This window comes from Mobula birostris, chromosome 15 (assembly GCF_030028105.1).
Source record: "Mobula birostris isolate sMobBir1 chromosome 15, sMobBir1.hap1, whole genome shotgun sequence".
NCBI classification, from domain to species: domain Eukaryota; kingdom Metazoa; phylum Chordata; class Chondrichthyes; order Myliobatiformes; family Myliobatidae; genus Mobula; species Mobula birostris.
Genome location: NC_092384.1, coordinates 33,196,560 through 33,215,020, shown reverse-complemented (window position 1 = coordinate 33,215,020; position 18,461 = coordinate 33,196,560). Strand labels below are relative to the sequence as shown.

The 18,461-nt window shown below is 38.1% G+C and overlaps 1 protein-coding gene across 4 annotated transcripts in view; it reads left to right on the top strand.

Moving 5' to 3' along the window:
• Positions 1 to 18,461, top strand: part of fto (FTO alpha-ketoglutarate dependent dioxygenase) — a 377,646-nt gene that overhangs the window by 156,725 nt on the left and 202,460 nt on the right. For all 4 annotated transcript variants that reach the window (XM_072279555.1, XM_072279552.1, XM_072279554.1 and 1 more), the window contains exon 8: positions 3,559 to 3,683. In XM_072279555.1, coding sequence (XP_072135656.1) covers positions 3,559 to 3,683 — 125 coding nt within the window. The remainder of the gene's footprint in view (positions 1 to 3,558; positions 3,684 to 18,461) is intronic.

Below are 18,461 nucleotides of genomic sequence, written 5' to 3'. Positions count from 1 at the left end.
TTAACGTATGTTGATGGACATTATACATTCTGCCACTTGAATAATGCCAACACGGCCAAGATCTCAGAGCTCTAGCACTGATGACGTACTCTTGACATTCAGAAGAGTACTGCATCAATGTGTTTGATAGAGAAGGCTAAGAGGGAATAAAAGGTAGAAAAGAAAAAAATGGCTTCTATAAAGAGAGGTTACTATTTCATGCCAACGTACAAATCTAATCTCCCTGTATGTTAACTGAGCATTTAATTTGAAGACTACCCAATATTTTTTGTAATCCCAGTTTGATCAGATTACGTGCACTTAATTCAAACACGGAGTCTCTAAGAGTGTTTAACTGCCCTAGGCTAAAAGTTAGACTATGTGGGGTAATAGCTCCAGGGAGTAGCAGCTTCCCTTTACTCTGGTACCAAGCAAAAAAAAAATTTAAGTTCTTTCACAAAGTCATATGTAATAAACTGACAAGACTGGAAAAGTAAGAGTGTATGATTTTCTTTCTGAAGTATAAATATACAGCCTGATTGAGACCGTATAACCAAAATGAAGCAAGTGAGATCATCTGGAGCATTGGCATTCAGACAGGGGTTGATAAATGTTTAGGAACATTTAACTTTAATGCTATAGAAGTGCTCAACAGAATAGACATTAATGCTTTGACTTTCAGTGGTTTATATCTTATGGTCATCATTGTCTAGAAATATATAAAATCTTTGATAAAGGAGTAGATTAGAGACTGCAGATTTAAGCCTTTCTGCCATCTCAAGATATATCAGGATTGTGATGGAATATTCCCCACTTGCCTAGATGTACAGTTTCCACAACACTTGAGAAGCTTGCCATAACCTATGTCAAATCAGCTTGCTTCTTTATATCCAATCCTCTCAATTCTTCCAAAACTTTGTCTGCAGTATATGCAATCTACAAAATGAATAAACCTATGACTTGTACACCAGTAAGGACAAAGGCACTAGGCACATGGAACATGGAACAACACCAATCACAGGTACCCCTCTAAGTCATACACAGTCTTAACTTGGAAACATGCCATCATCTTTCATCAAAATTGGACTCTCCATCAAATGGCATTGAAGAAATAGTTTCACCAGAGGAACTGTGACTGTTCAAGATGTTGACTTACTAGCAGCACTTCAAGGGCAACTGGGGCCTTGCCAGTGACATCTGTATAAGAAAAGTGAAAAATAATTTTTAAAAATTACAGTTTCTCTGAACTGGGAGACCGTTTCACTGAAGACCTATGCTCTGTCCGCCAGAGAAAGCAGGATCTCCCAGTGGCCACACATTTTAATTCCACGTCCCATTCCCATTCTGATATGTCTATCCATGGCCTCCTTTACTGTCAAGATGAAGCCACACTCAGGTTGGAGGAACAACACCTTATATTCCGTCTGGGTAGCCTCCAACCTTATGGCATGAACATTGCCTTCTCTAACTTCTGTTAATGCCCCTGCTCCCCTTCTTACCCCATCCCTTATTTATTTATTATTTTCCCCCTTTTTTTTCTCTCTCTCTTTTTCTCTCTCTGTCCCTCTCACAATAACTCCTTGCCTGCTCTCCATCTTCCTGTAGTGCTCCGCTCCCCCTTTCTTTCTCCCTAGGCCTCCCGTCCCATGATCCTCTCCCTTCTTCAGCCTTGTATCCTTTTTGCCAATCAACTTTACAGCTCTTAGCTTTATCCCTCCCCCTCCTGTCTTCTCCTATCATTTTGGATCTTCCCCTCCCCCTCCCACTTTCAAATCTCTTACTATCTCTTCTTTCAGTAGTCCTGAAGAAGGGTCTCGGCCTGAAACGTTGACTGTACTTCTTCCTATGGATGCTGTCTGCCCTGTTGTGTTCCACCAGCATTTTGTGTGTGTTACCCAAAATGTTTGCCTTGTTTCTCTTCCCACAGATGAAGCCTGATTTGCTGAGTATTTCTAGCATTTTGTTTTCATTAAGCTAAGAAGCATAAAAGCCATGAGCCAATTAATGTATAGAAGTGTAAATTACTTAATGTTTCCTCTCTTCCTCTCCTCCATGTGGTCCTTCATGCCTTTGGCAGTAAAACCCACACAGGAATATACAATAGTCTGAAAAGTATTGATATTAGTTATCAGGGTGTACCTATACCTATTCGCATACAAAGCTTGTTGGCCAATAACAGCCATTGGAATTATCTCTCCAAACCTAAACAAGTTGACCTTTGTAACAACCTCATCCATGTGCAGTTCTTTTTCTGAAAAAGCAAAATCCTTTTCCCTCTGTCAGAAGTAGACAAATTGCCGAGTGAAGCTTGGAATTTTTCTCTTTATCCTCAATTGTAAAAATGCATGTTACCTAAGCAGTTAATATTTAAGTCATAACATGTTAATATTGTTGTAAGCTTAAAAAAAACTCATTGCCTCTGAGCTATTATTAGGAACCATGTCTTAACAGTAACCAGGCTCTAACACTCTTATCTTCTGGCTCCAGGATTTTTGATCCCTTACATCTATTGATTCTAGCCAGTTGTCTGTCGAAAAGCATAGGAGAAAATACAGAATGTTGTAAATATTTTGCACCAGTATTCAGTGTTTATAGAATAAAAATGTAGCAAGATGACATGGAAACTGAAATTACTTGGAGCTATGATTATTCTGAAATGAACAAATAATTTATTTGCTTAGAATTAATTAGGATTGGTCTTTTGTTTTAATTCTAGTGTCTATTTATACTATAGGTTCATTTACCCCTTTATCTAGAGAGAATAACAGGTAGATCTGGGCTTAGTATGTGCCTGCTTCCGTTCAAAAGAAATGTTCACCTCTGGAATACTGAAGAGGTCATGCCAGTGGTTGTTTGGTGATTTTTAAGAAAGAGTGGAATGAAATTTTCATCAGCTTGTAAACATTTGTGCAGTTTGAGTTTTCTGCTAACTGAAGGATGAGATAAGACAGGCAATCGGGCTGCCCAAACTGTTTGTTTGTTCTCCTGACCTGAAGTCTCTAACATAGTTGCACTCAGAGGGATGAAAGTTTAAAAATGTGAAAGCCTCACTCAACAAGAAATGAACAAAGAGCTTCAGAAGATGATTATCTGTCATTAACCTTCATTAAACTAATAAAGAAAGGGAGACAAAATCTTAGAGGGAAAATTGTTGGCATGGTTTTAAACAGCAAGCACTCCTTTCAGAGTTTCTGGTAGTTGTCGAGTCAGTTGTTTTCAGGCACTATGTGCAATTGAGATGTGAAGAATGATTTTGTTTTCTTGTAGCTGTCTCTCTTGATAACATCTCTGTTTAAGGTTTCCGAATTACCTGAACCCTTTGACCCTTAACTTTGCAGTGCTGGTCAACTTGTAAACAATTATTTAAAATGGTAAAGGTTCACCCTGAGTGCACCATGTAACTTGATTTAATGGAAATAAATATATTATCCATTTTGGTCATCATTAACTTCATTGATCTGTTCATAGTAGAAGTGAGTAATAAAGATGATATTGATTCTTTTTTTCCATGTGTTATTTGCCATAGGGCAATTTTATTAATTTTTAGCTTTATTGTCGGCTTTTTTAATTTTCTTTTAGACAAAGATTTTGCTGTGTGAAATCAATAAAATGGAATGGAGTTCAGAGGAAAAACAGAAAATTATTTGTTGTCTTTTGCCACTGCTTGAGGAGCGCCAAGAAATGAGAAAGACCTGGGTGGTAAGGTAAGGCCTGCGTTTAGTGTCCTCCAATATTTGTAACCAATGCTTCTGGTGCTGCATGTAAACCAGCACCCATTCTAGAACTGTAGGGCTGGATTGAGTTTTTTTATGTATAACTATACAACCTGACTGAGACCATTTAACTAAAATGAAGGAAACAATGGCAAGTGAAACTATCTGGAGCATGGGATTGAGCATTCAGGCAGGGGCTGATAAATGGCAAGTTACTTCAATGCTACAGAAGTGCTAGTCAATGGCTACCTCCAAATGATGGACATTATCCCCTTGGTTTTCAATTATTTATATCCTCTGGTCATCATTGTCCAGAAATGTACAAATTATTTGTCTTCAAAAGCATATTAGAGACTGCATAATTTGTAGTAAGAGCCATCCCAAAGCCTTTCTGCCATCACAAGCCACATCAGAATTGGGTTGGAATAGTTCCCACTTTTCTAGATGTACAGTACAGCTCCCATAACACTTGAGAAGCTTGCATCACCCTTGATAAAAAAAAATCAGTGGAAGGGATAAATAGCAGTTTTGTGTGAAGGAGATTTTGGTGTGGTGGGTATTGGAGAACTGGCTAAGATATCTTTCCTTGCATTGAACATTTTAATCAAAGGCAGTAACTACCATTAAAGAAATGATTTTACATTTCAATATGCTCTGAAGCTTAGCAGCAGCAGCTAAGGAGTTGTTTTAACCTAAAGCGGAAGGAAGATCTAAAACGTGGTTTTACTAACTGTCTTGAAATTCTGCTAGAAAGTTTGTCCCCAGTGGCTGATACATATATGACCCTTTCTCTTTTGATTTTTTTCTACCCAATGAGCCATTGTGAACATGTGAAGCACTAGAGTAGCTCTAACAGATTGTTAGCACACACCTCAGTTTACTTCATCAAAGTGTTAAGGTGACAGTTATAAAGCTGAGGTGACCCATGTCATATGGACTGAAAGACTAACAATATTATTTATCAACTGCCAACGTTGAAAGCTATAAAACATGTGCCAAGATACTTCCAAGCCACTCTAGCAGAGATCAGGCCATTGTCATTACATTAAAAATGTGTCAAAACAAGAAATGATTTACACTCTGGTCTCTTTTTAAAACTCAGTCTGTTGTTATAGCTATTTATTTTTACTGATGAAGGGGGATCAGCTGGATTTGATAAGAAAAGCCCTCAACCTCACACTTCCTGAATGTGTTGAAGTGACTACATCACAAGAGGTAAAGGCTGCAGTTTATTTGCTAGAACATAACTTCTGATGGGCAATCTGTTACAGCTGTTCAAGAGGTGCTCAGGCCATTTGAACTGAACATTCTTGACCTTTTCAGAGTAAAGGTCGTTACTTGGTCAATAAAATATGAGAGGTGTTACGGATGGCAAGCTAACATTAAAACTGCCAGCTGTGAGATTTTCAAACACATTTGTCTGTCTGTTTCTCTGTGCGAACTGCTGAGACTGGTAAGGTCAGAATACAATAATGAAAATTATTTGCAGATTACACTGACGCTTTACCACATTAACGCAATAAACATGCTGAATGCTTATTGAGGCAGGATGCATTGGGCTTGATAAATGGACTGTAAAGATGCCCATCTGGCTTCTAGGCTGCCTTTTTAGGGGAGGACAGATTCAGAAAAAAGGCATGGTAGATGCAGATCTACTGACCCATAATGAATCAAAAGTATAGATTAAGTAGAAAAAGTGAGCGGAAAGGGGGCCAGCATAGTTGAGGATGAATATATGATGAATGGGAGAGGGAGGTTCACATTGTGATGAATAGGATGAGATTAATTGTAGGACGGCAGACCATGCTTAAGCAGAGAGCACAGCCTTAAAATGCTGAGAATGAAGCTCAGCTCTAAATGAAGATGTCGGACGTTTAGTTGTGCTCGATGTTCAGCTGCCCGCAAAGCCCTCTGACCCGAGTGCATTTTAAGTTATACTGCATTCCCTTTGTTTGCCATGACCCTTTGTGCTTCCATACCTCTGTCCTTCACCTGTGTCACTTTTGTCTGCTGGCTCTGAAATAAATCGGGACTGTGGTGAATAGTTGTGAGCCCTCCTACAGACAATAGGAACACTGTTTGATTAAATGCTACATTTTAACAGCCACCAGTTGTTTGATTCCTCTAGAACATTTTCCTCTTGTTGTCTCCTCCTTTTGAATTCTTACACCTCCTCCTTTTCAAGAATAAATAGGATACTTTCTTCTTCATTATTCACAGTGAAGTGTAATTGTGAAGGACAATGGAGGGAATTTTTTTTGAACTAAGCTCTAAGATTTTTTTGGAATTCACAAGAGGAAACAAAAGCGATAAATCGGCAGGCTACTGAAAATGATGAAGTAAAGGCCTGGGATTCAGAAAGCTGAGACTTTATAGAAAAGAATTAGGAGTGTTAGTGTAGAGGTGAAAAGAGCTTCTGTCTGCTTTGCTAAAATTAATTGTGCAGAGAAGCCTAATGAAAGCAGCTTAGAAAAAAGAACAGTTGTTCCTCCTTCATTACTAATGAGATTTTTCATTAAGTTAAATTGCTATTGGCTCGCTGAAAGGCAAAGTAAGGCTCTAAACCCTGAATGGACAAGTCTAGCTGGCTTACAAAGCACCTAAGGAGCCACATACAGGTATTTGGAAATAATGTCGGGCTTGTCGACAGATGTTCAGGAGATCGTGTTGGTTAGACTCATATTTCTCTTCCAGGCAGAATATGAAATGTACTTCAGCCCAGGTGCAAGGTGGCCTTGCCAATAAAGTGTCTCCTCCCAGCTCAGAAGCTCATACCCACATCAGGGTGCGGGGGGTTGTAATTAACACTTAGAAGGTTTAAGCTTTACTGGAGTGACGTGTGCAATAATGATAGTGTTAGCTTCCTTAATTTCCCAGTTTCATCATCAATTATACCATGTGTTTCATCCAGTTGGTGCTACCCTCCCGTTGTTAATTATAACCTACAAGACTGTTACAGTTAATTTTATGGCAAGCATATTGTCTCTTCAAGGCTCCCGAGCAGCTCATAAATTATCTTGAAGGTGAAATGTAACTTGGGGAAATAGTTATGAAAATTCCATCCATCTCGCTTAGGAGGCGCAGCTGCTACTGTCAGCTGCATTGCCACTGCATTGTGAAGGAATTATGGTGGGTCAGGCCTAGGAGGCAGGGCCCAGGCTGTCACCACAGAGGAAGCCTGTCCTGGCCCTGTCAGACATGCACCTTCTGCCTATCCCCTGTGGCCTCTCCTTTCAAGCAGTAAAAGGCAGGCTGTGCAGGTGTATGGTCCCAGAGCTGTCTGTGTTCATTATTTAACAGGAACCTTCTTTAGGTAGGCAGGTATGAAGACCTTTTCTTCACTGCTGTCATATTGAGGAGCGGCATTACAGGAGTTAAGGAGAACATAAGTTGTTAAACAGCAAATACCCTACTCCTTCCTACTCTGTCTGAATCAAAATAGTTAAAGGGTACCATCTGAATTTTCATAAAATTATATTGTCAAATTTAAATGTACAGCTGCTGTTAACATTCTTAAATAGTCTTTGATTTTTTTTACTTTTTTCATGGTTGCTTTCTCCTTTTGTGTTGGTATAATTTTGATATTGTGGAGTGTATCCACAAGTTTGTCCAGTGAGGAAGCACACTTTTTATGTTATTTGGTTTCTGTTTGTCTGAATCTACAGCAGTCTTGTTAAATAAAGAATTTGCGGAAGCACAGTAATCTCTCAACTGTCAAAGATTTATTGTATTTTTCAGAAACTTGGGATGGGGAATTTCTATCCCCTGAATGTTTAAATTGATCATGGTTGAAAGTCAAACTGCCTAAGTATCCAACAAGCCTACTGAGCACTTTGCAAAGCAGTCTTGATATAGTATGGGATTCATATTCCATGCTTGGTCAGACTGAAGCAGTCTGAAATTAAAGGCCCAAGAGAGTCCAATATTATTTTACTCCTGAGATTCACTGGGGCCAGATTTCAGGCTTGCCTAGCCAATGTAATATTGCTGCAAAATATACTTTAAACAGGTAGCATAAATGTACCCTGCCAATCTCGTGCCTCACCCAAGTTTCCATTCTTCTCTCAAGCCAAATAGTTGCTGCTATGAGGAGACTTCACCACAGTAATTTAATTCTGTTCTCTGCTCACCCAATATTAACCTGCATATCCTTTAAAGTGAAGCTGTTACTGATTATTATTTAAGACTGATTTCTGAACTTCAAAGGTCAATACCGCACTAACTTTGGACTTCATTAATCTTAAAGGATTGCAAAGTGATTGTTATTCCTGTGATATTTTGCTATAATAATCCTTTCCAAGGTAGTGTACTGAATTAAGTGCATTAGTGTACAGAGGCATGGACACCAATTGAAAATTCTATTGTTCTGTGGCAGAGGTGCGCAAACTTGTTGTCACAACTCCATAAAAAGTCATGACATAATTTTACGGACATTGCTATTGTTATTAGATGCTGGAGACAGTACATGCACATTTGGATTAGGGCAAAAATATAGTTCTATTTATCAGCAGTTGAAGTACTCATAGATCTGCAGACCAGTTGAACAATGGAAATGCTGCTGTTCTAAAATCACAAAGGAAAGAAAGTTATTGAATTTTTTATTAAACACAGTTGTATCAATTATTTGGAGGTATGAAAAAATCACTATAATTTGCTGCAAGGGTTGTATCTGCTGAATTGATGAAACAATGCAAACGTCAATAGTGATGATATAAGATACCATGGGCATAAAAATCAAAATGAAAGGTTTTTCAGACATAGAAATGAAACAAGGAAAACAAGGCTTGATGGAGATGGAAGTTTCTGGCAGCATAGCTAAGGGCCCCTTTTGAGCAGTGTCCCCACAATTGCACAAGAAACCATGTACAGTAGGTGATGAGCTTGTTCTGCCAGTGTTCAAAGTCAATGTTAAAAAATCAAAGTTGAGTTTATTGTCATACGTACAAGTACATATATGCACAGGTGCAATAAAAAACTTAATTACAGCAGCAGCACAGGCACATGGCATCATATAAGAAGCATAAAGACATAGTGTAGTTTTAAACTTGGCAGTGATCCAGTCTTAATGGTTAATATGCTTTCCTTGTTGAATTATACTATGAAGCACAGGATGTACCTGATACTGGAAGATATCAAAGTTCAAGCTGAGCACAAAATTAAACACTATATGTTCTTTATGTTCGGTCTGTAACTCAATGAAGCTATTGACATTACTGCCTCTGAGCGGTTGAAGGATGACATTAGATTTGCCCTTTCTAATACAACATCCGAAATATAACTGCAAATGTCTAGGAAACAATATCATCCATCCCAGTGATTATCTTATTGCTTGCAAATGAAATTCTATTTATAAATTCTTATTTAAAATGTATTACTTACAGCAATAGTACACAAAGTGTGCTGTTTTATTTTGAAACAATGAGAAAAGAAAGATAAATTAATTTTAATCATGCTGATTATTTACTGCTTTTTAAATTTAAGAGATCATTTTCCTGTTCTTGCTGGGGTCACCAATATTAAAAAAATTGAAAACCTTTATTCTGTGCATATAACAGATACATAAATTGGCTTATAAAATAAATTGGGAGTGATCCAATATCCAGATCAGAGATATAATGAACAATAATTTGGAGAAATGGGGGATGGTTGAAACAAATGGTGTCCCAGTTGAAGACAAGGTGCAAAAAGAGGCCCTCTTGATCACTTAATATGCTTATCCAATGTGTAGCTAAATTAAGCAAGCCAAGAAATCTATTCTGTGTCAATCTGTAAAGGGCTGTATTAGTGATATACTTGCAGAACTGGTTTGAAACATAAGAATATAAGACTTAGGAGTGGAAGTAGAACATATCTTTCTTCCAGGTTGCCATACCATTCAGTAAGATCATATCTAATCTGATATGTTTTTCTGAATTAGAGAGTGGAAAATAATTATCAGTTACCGCTAGAAGCAGTGTGTATGAATGGCAGTAATGGGATTAGATTCAAATAATCTGAAAGCAATCATCAAGAATTGTCAAACATTCATTACAATTTAAGTGAAGTGCAATTGGATGTGTATAGAACCAGATGCTTTCTAAGAGCTAGAAACACAACTGCCTCTCTGGGAGGTTTGTGTTTTTTTTTATATATATAAAACAAGGGCAAGTGCAAATAATGTCATCATAGTTTTAGCCAACCCTGTGTTTAATATTTCTGATGGAAAGGATATAACTGAATCAAAGTTAGTGTTATGAATGCTATTCTCATTGAGGTCTGGTGCGTAGTAGTGAATCAAGGAAGTACCTATTGGGTAGTAAAATTGTACCTTTTTCTACTACCACATAACCTATTCTTATGAAAGTATTTTGCAGTACAGTGGCGCAGCAGCAAGAGCTGCACAGCCCCAATTCAGGGTTTGATCCTGCTCTCTGGTGCTTTATGGGTGGAGTTTGCAAGTTCTTCTTGTGACCATATGTGTGTATTACCTGGCCAGTCCAATTTCAATCCACATTCCCCAAATGTATGAATTGGTAGGTTCATTGGCAATTGGAAATTGCTTCTAGTGTAGATGAGTGGTAGGAGAACTGGGGAGAGTTAATGGGTATGTGAGATGGAATTGGTTAGAAAAACAAGCAAAGAATTGAACAGATGAGATTTCCATGAGAATCAGCGTAGAATCATTGAGTCCTTTGAACTTCTATGTTGTAGAAAAATATAAAATATGAGAATTGTACTAGAAACATAATTAACCATCTGTATTTTGTATTTATAGATTTCAGAAGTACATGTTAGACTAGCAAATATTACTGAGGGCATCATTAACTTTTAAAATGTAACTTTTAAAATCTTCATATTAGATTTGTATACTGCAGAAAAATAACAGTATGCTAATGAACCAACATAGGATCTTTGACTAAATAAAATGAGAAAATAAAAACTTTTTGAGCACACAGAAAAAAATGAGCTAAATTATCTAAGAAATATAATGCCATATAATGGTGGTAAAAACACCCTTGATTTACCTTAGTGTCACCTCTCTGAACAAGAAGGCGCAGCAGTGTCTTCGCTTCCTCAGAGGATTGAGACAAGTAAGACTCCCCACTCCCATCTTAACTGTGTTTTACAGGAGCACCATTGAGAGTGTCCTGACTAGTTGCATCTCCATCTGGTATGGGAGCAGTAGAGCATTGAACTGTGAGAACAGCTGAGAGGATCATAGGGGTCTCCCTATCATCCATCAGGGACACTTATCAGGAATGCTATGTGCACAGGGCCCTTTGTATTATTAAGGATCCCACCCATCCATTCAGCATCCTCTTTGACTTTCTACCATCAAGCAGGAGACTACGATCCATGAAAACAAGAACAGTCAGGATGAGAAACAGTTTCTTCCCCCAGGCCATTAGGCTATTGAACTCTCTGCCACATCGTGTTCGAAGTATCATCTGTTCCATGCCTTGCAATATTTAATATTAATGCACTTTAGTTTGTTATTTATGTGTGATTCATATGTAGAATTTATCTTTTCCTTCATAAGTTATCGTGCGTTATGTGTGTTATGTGTACTAGGTTATACCCAGGTTTGGAGAAGTGTTGAATTCTTTCTATATACATTATGTGGTTATATATGTTATGTATAGGAATATAGTTGAATGACAATAAACTTGACTTGATATATGTAGAACACAAGATATTGCTAGCTATTCTAATACAGCCAATAAATAGGAAGAAAATCTTGAACATGAAACTTAATTTTTAAAAATATGTATAGTTTGGTAATATTCGACGATTAAGAGATGAAATTCAAAAGTTTTAATGGTCTTGAGAAAATTAAATGTGTGTACTAAAACCTATTAGAACCTTGAGCTTTATTATTTTCCTAGGGGAATTGGCATTATTAATCTTGGGTGCTGATGCAAGAAGGGTTTAAGATACTAGAACATTGGTCACGTTCACAAGTAAGTCTTTAGATATTAGCGGACTTCGACAGTAATGAAATTATCTATGTAGCAATGATTTACTTTTAAAAAATGCAAGTGTAATTAGAGAAAATGGTGATATCAGTTCTTACGAAAGTAAGCTACATTGAAATGTGCCTCACGAAATTCTTCAAGCAATAGTTACAAGATAGAAAGTAATCAAGGGGGATAAAATTGGTTTGTGGGCATTTCTCAGAAAGTCAGTGTTTGGGTCCCTGTTGATTTTCATTTACTAAAATAACTTCAAGTTACTAACAATTCCACAGTTATATTGACAATAGAGGCAGCAGTAGCCTATATGCCTATAAGGGGTTTCGATCAAATTTTGCAGCTAAAACTTTTTTTAAAAAACTTAATATGATTAGAAAATGCATTCTGAGAATGGAAGTGTTGGAAATATCAATATATGTACCACATCGAAAGAGGAATATTAAAACTCTAGAACACTGAATATACATGCGTGCCGTACTGATAAGATGATATTTAATATATTAGGTTTCAGGCAATGTGCCACACACAAAAAAAAAATCCAAAGGCACTGATGAAAGTAAGGAGTTGCATGATTCCATTTGTAGAAGGAAATACTAGAAAGTTATATTTTGTGTTTCAGGAAGAAAATGATTTAGGTGATCCTTGTTTGTACTCATACAGATGATTAAACAATTGTTTAATATTTTAAAATAAACCAGGAAAATAAAATAATTACATATACAGTAAATTTAAATGAGTAATGTAATGTTAAAGTCAAACCAACAATAACTTTTCATTCAAAGGATGACAAGATTTTATCCATATTGTCTTGGGGTTCGGTTGTTACATGAAAACCCAGAACTTATTGCAGATCTGTAATTACCCTGAGAAAGGTGGTTCTAAGTCTTCCTTCTGTTGAAAAATGCTCCTATAGTTCCTATAGTTCAAGGATGTACAAACCCCATTTCCAGAAAAGTTGGGATATTTTCCAAAATGCAATAAAAACAAAAATCTGTGATATGTTAATTCACGTGAACATTTATTTAACTGACAAAAGTACGAAGAAAAGATTTTCAATAGTTTTACTGACCAACTTAATTGTATTTTGTAAACATACACAAATTTAGAATTTGATGGCTGCAACACACTCAAAAAAAAGTTGGGACAGAGGCATGTTTACCATTGTGTTACATCACCTATCCTTTTAATCACACTTTTTAATCATTTTGGAACTGAGGATACTAATTGTAGTAGATTTGCAATTGGAAATTGTGTCCATTCTTGACTGCTCAACAGTCCATGGTCTCCGTTGTCTGATTCTCCTCTTCATGATGAGCCATACATTTTCAATAGGAGATAGAGCTGGACTGGCAACAGGCCAGTCAAGCACATGCACTCTGTGTCTACAAAGCCAAGCTGTTGTAGCCCGTGCCGAATGTGGTCTGGCATTATCCTGCTGAAATAAGCATGGACATCCCGGGAAGAGACGTCACCTTGATGGCAACATATGTCTCTCTAAAAGCCTAATATACGCCTCAGAGTCGATGGTACCTTCACATACATGCAACTCATCCATGCCGTGGACACTGATGCACCCCCATACTATGACAGATGCTGGCTTTTGCACCTTTCGCTGATAACAACCTGGATGGTCATTTTCACCTTTGGCACGGAGAACTTGATGCCTGTTTTTTTTCCCGAAAACTAGCTGAAATGTGGACTCATCTGACCACAGCACACGGTTCCACAGTCTTCCGGTCCATCTGAAATGAGCTCGTCCCAGAGAACTCACCGGCGTTTCTGCATAGAGTTGATGTATGGCTTCCTCCTTGCGTAATACAGTTTCAAGTTGCATTTCTGGATGCAGCGACAGACTGTGTTGAGTGACAATGGTTTTCCGAAGTACTCCCGAGCCCAGGTGGCTATAATTATCACAGTAGCATGATTTTCTGTGCACTTTTCAATCTTATTTTAACTCTGTCCCAACTTTTGTTGAGTGTGTTGCAGCCATCAAATTCTAAATTTTTTGTATATTCACAGAATACAATTAAGTTGGTCAGTAAAACTATTGAAAATCTTTTCTTTGTACTTTTGTCAGTTAAATAAAGGTTCACGTGAATTAACATATCACAGATTTTTGTTTTTATTGCATTTTGGAAAATATCCCAACTTTTCTGGAAATGGGTTTTGTAGTTCCAGTAGCAATAATGGAGTGGTCATTTATTACAAGGAGTTGCACCATCCAGGCCATACTCTCTTTTCGCTGCTGACATCAGGAGGAAGGTACAGGAGCCTTAGGTCCCACTCTGCCAGATTCAGGAACAGTTATTACCCTTCAACCATCAGGCTCTTGAATCAGCGTGGATAACTTCATTCATCTCAACACTGAACTGATTCCACAGCCTATGGACTCACTTTCAAGGACTCTAAACTCATGTTTATTTATTTTAATATAATTATTATTACTAACAACACACATCAAAGTTGCTGGTGAACGCAGCAGGCCAGGCAGCATCTCTAGGAAGAGATACAGTCGACGTTTCAGGCCGAGACCCTTCGTCAGGACTGACGAAGGGTCTCGGCCTGAAGCGTCGACTGTACCTCTTCCTAGAGATGCTGCTTGGCCTGCTGCGTTCACCAGCAACTTTGATGTGTGTTGCTTGAATTTCCAGCATCTGCAGAATTCCTGTTGTTTTTATTATTACTAATTTATGCAGTTTATCTTCTTTTGCATATTGGTTGTTTATCAGTCTTTGTGTGTAGATTTTCAATGATTTTATTGTATTTCTTTGTTTTACTGTGAATGCCTGCAAGAAAATGAATTTCAGAGTAGTATATGGTAACATATACATACTTTGATCATTAATTTACTTTGAACTCTGAAACATCTGAAAAGATACCTTGGAAAAAGGGTGATTGCTCTCCAACCATGAACAGCTTCTTTTGTGTATAATATGGCTCCAACCACTGGATTGTTGTCCCATTTTACCATGGTTCCTCCATTCCAAGCTTGGCAAAATGCTGCCTTGGTGTCAGCGATGGTCATTTTCACCTCAACTCTGAAATTCAGCTCTTGGGTCTTTATTTGTTCTATGAATGGGATGGGTCTGGGCAGCATGGTCATAATGAAACTGGAACTGGGAATCAATGAGCAGATTATCAATGAGTAAGTCTCACTTAATAACTTAGTAAGTTTCACTCAAAAACACCTTCATGGTTTTGCTGACAACTGAAAGGAGAAACTATTGGATTTATTCTATGTTTTGAAAACATGATATACATGGGCAACTTTCCACTTTGCCATGTTAAAACTGTACAGAAAAGGACGTTCTACACTTTTTCATTGGATGGATTAATAAAGTTAACTGGGACGGAAGTGAATTTGCCACATCCATTTTGGTGCATACGTCAATACCAGAATGCCTTGAAGGTATTCAAAAGACAATATGTACAACATATAAAACAAAAGCTAAGTTGTTCATGGTAAAGCAAATTGACTTGCCAATTTGTGAACACAAAATAATCTGCAGATGCTGGGGTCAAAGCAACACTCACAACATGCTGGAGGAACACAGCAGGTCGGGCGGCATCGGTGGAAAAGATCGGTTGACGTTTCAGGCCGGAACCCTTCGTCAGGACTGTAGGGGGAAGGGGCAGAGGCCCTATAAAGAAGGTGGGGGGAGGGTGGGAAGGAGAAGGCTGGTAGGTTCCAGGTGAGAAACCAGTAAGGGGAAAGATAAAAGGGTGGGGGAAACAGTACTTCCAAGTGAGGCAACACTTCACTTGTGAGTCTGTTGGGGTCATCTATTGCATCCGGTGCTCCCAGTGCGGCCTCCTGTACATCGGTGAAACCCGACGCAGATTGGGGGACCGCTTCGTCGAGCACCTCCGCTCCGTCCGCCAAAACAGACAAGATCTCCCAGTAGCCACCCACTTCAACTCTGCTTCCCACTCCCATTCAGATATGTCCATACATGGTCTCCTTTACTGCCATGATGAGGCTAAACTCAGGTTGGAGGAGCATCACCTCATATACCGTCTAGGTAGTCTCCTGCCCCTTGGTATGAACATAGAATTCTCCAACTTCTGGTAATTCCCTTCCCCTATCCCTATGTCACTCTGCCCCCTCCCCCAGCTGCCTACCACCTTCCTCTTGGTTCCGCCTCCTTCTACTACCCATTGTGTTTTCCCCTATTCTTTCTTCACCTTTTGTGCCTATCACCTTCCTGCTTCCCTTCCCCCACCCCTTTATCTTTCCCCTTACTAGTTTTTCACTTGGAACCTACCAGCCTTCTCCTTCCCACCCTCCCCCCAACTTCTTTATAGGGCCTCTGCCCCTTCCCCCTACAGTCCTGACGAAGGGTTCCATCCCGAAACGTCAACCGATCTTTTCCACGGATGCTGCCCAACCTGCTGAGTTCCTCCAGCGTGTTGTGAGTGTTGACTTGCCAATTCTTCTGCTCTATTTACATAAACTATGCCGCAGACTGGCACTTGTGACAAACGGATAAATATACAGATCTGCAGGGATGCTGAATATCTAGCTTACTGCACACATCAGCAATTCACATGAACATCGCTCGTAATTTTCTTTCATAGATGAGAAATTGTTTGCAGCAACCAGACAGATTTACTATGTACCTGATGTGAGATATCTGCAGGGCTTCATAAAATGGCACCTCCCAAGAAGATGTAAGGATAAAAAAGAGAGCTTATCCTATCATGCAATTCTTACCAAACACCAAACACCAAACATTGTAACAGCATGACACTATGCTCTTCCCTCAGCTAAGTTTTAGTCAAAAGAACCTAGAAGAAAATTTAATTTGGAATAAATGTTGAAACCACAAAACATGTTTAATTCACGTTGCAATGTGGATTAATAAAAAGAAGCAATACTAGTGACTCGAAGATCAAACATTAATGTCTGTAAAAAGCCCACTATCTAAAATTGCATGTCATGAATCAAAAACAGCACTGTATGTGAGTTTTTTAACAAACTCACATATTGAGGCATTGAAAGAACAAATTTGAAAATTGTCGTGTATACTAATGGTTGTAATGAGTGCCCCAGGGTGTTCCATCTGGAATAGGGAACTTGGAGCTGATTAAAGCACTAGCTGCACCTCATGCTTTAATCATCTTTCTATACAATTTTCCAGTACAAAATAATGATAGAACTAGTTTTGGCTGATATATACCAAATAAAAATTAATTTTTTTCCCTTCTGATTTCTGGGGAAATACCAAAGACAAAAAAAAAGCTATTAATAATTACCTTGTGGAAAAAAAAGTGAACATGAGAGTGCATATTTAATACTAAAGAGTTTTTACAGGAAACTTTAAAACTTTTATAGATTTTCCTTGGACATTTTGGAGACATTTTTTTTGTGATTTAACATGATGGGAAAACAGTGGTGCACTTTCACTACAAAGCTCGATAATTTCCATGAGATACTGATACTTCCTGCAGCTTCTCTGAGCATGCTGTGCAGCTCACACTACTGACAAATAAATATGTAATTATATTGATTCTTTATATAAAGATATTCTATAGTAAGAATGCTGTTGTAAAATAAGAATTTAATTCATTGACCAAGTAGTAGTCAAATTTTATTTGATAAAATATTGCAATATATAGCTGGATAAATAAGTTGGTTGTATTCCCATACTTTCTAATAGTTCACTCAGCTATTGGGAAAAAAGTATTTGCTAATATAAGAATAAATCAGATTTTCCTGGAGCATTTAGTTTGCAAGATTGACAAATAAATAATGTATAATACGTACATATATATATATAATACATATAATATAATACATACTATATAATATAATATAGTACATAGGTTCTTAAATAGTACGGGAATTAAGGGTTATGGGGAAAAGGCAGGTAGATGGAGCTGAGTTTACGGACAGATCAGCCATCATCTTATTGAATGGCGGGGCAGGCTTGATGGGCCGGATGGCCTACTCCTGCTCCTATTTCTTAGGTTCTTATGTTCAATCCAGCTTCAGTTCTGCTGAGGCAACTTGGTGATCAAAGAAATTATTGCAGCAATCTTGGGCGTGTGCCTGCGTGCGTGCGTCAGTGATGATGTCTTTTTCATGGCTTTTTACAAGGCACAGAACGAGAGAGAGAGAGAGAGAGAGAGACTGTGGTACGCCACTCCCTACACAGACATTTTCGCAGCATTTTCCCTTTATTTTACGAGGTTGAGTTGCGATCTCGACACTCAACCTGGCATGGATGGAAAGTGTTTACGGGAGTGGACCCGACTGGTTTCGAACCCGGGAACCTCTGCTCCCAGGTCTGGCGCCAATGTCATTGTGCCACCAGCCGGCCCACAGGTCTTTCCTTTCCAATACCAACAAAATACTAAAGAACTCACTGTTTAACCATTCAACTAAATGCGTGTTTGTGAGAAAGGCTGCCATGATGCCTCCAAAATAATCACAGCACTTCGAAAAATACTTCATTCTATGACACACTGATAAATACAGTGCTAATTAAGTACATCAATAATATTTGATTATTTCTTCAAATTCAGGTTGTAACAAATTTTAAATGGTAATGTATACGGTATATGCACTAGCAGTTAATACTGTGAAACATGCTATACATTTTTATTTTCATAAATAAGTACATCCACTGTAAAAAAAAAAGATACTGAATTGAAATAAAAATCCTAGGCACTAGATCCCACTGTGAAACATTTCCATAAATGAGAACATGGGCACATTTTCTTGTCAATTAGACTCCAAAGGAAAAGTTCATCCACTGTATCACTGAATGTGCATGACTTGTAATTTTGAAATACCTGTTTTATTCCCTTTTCG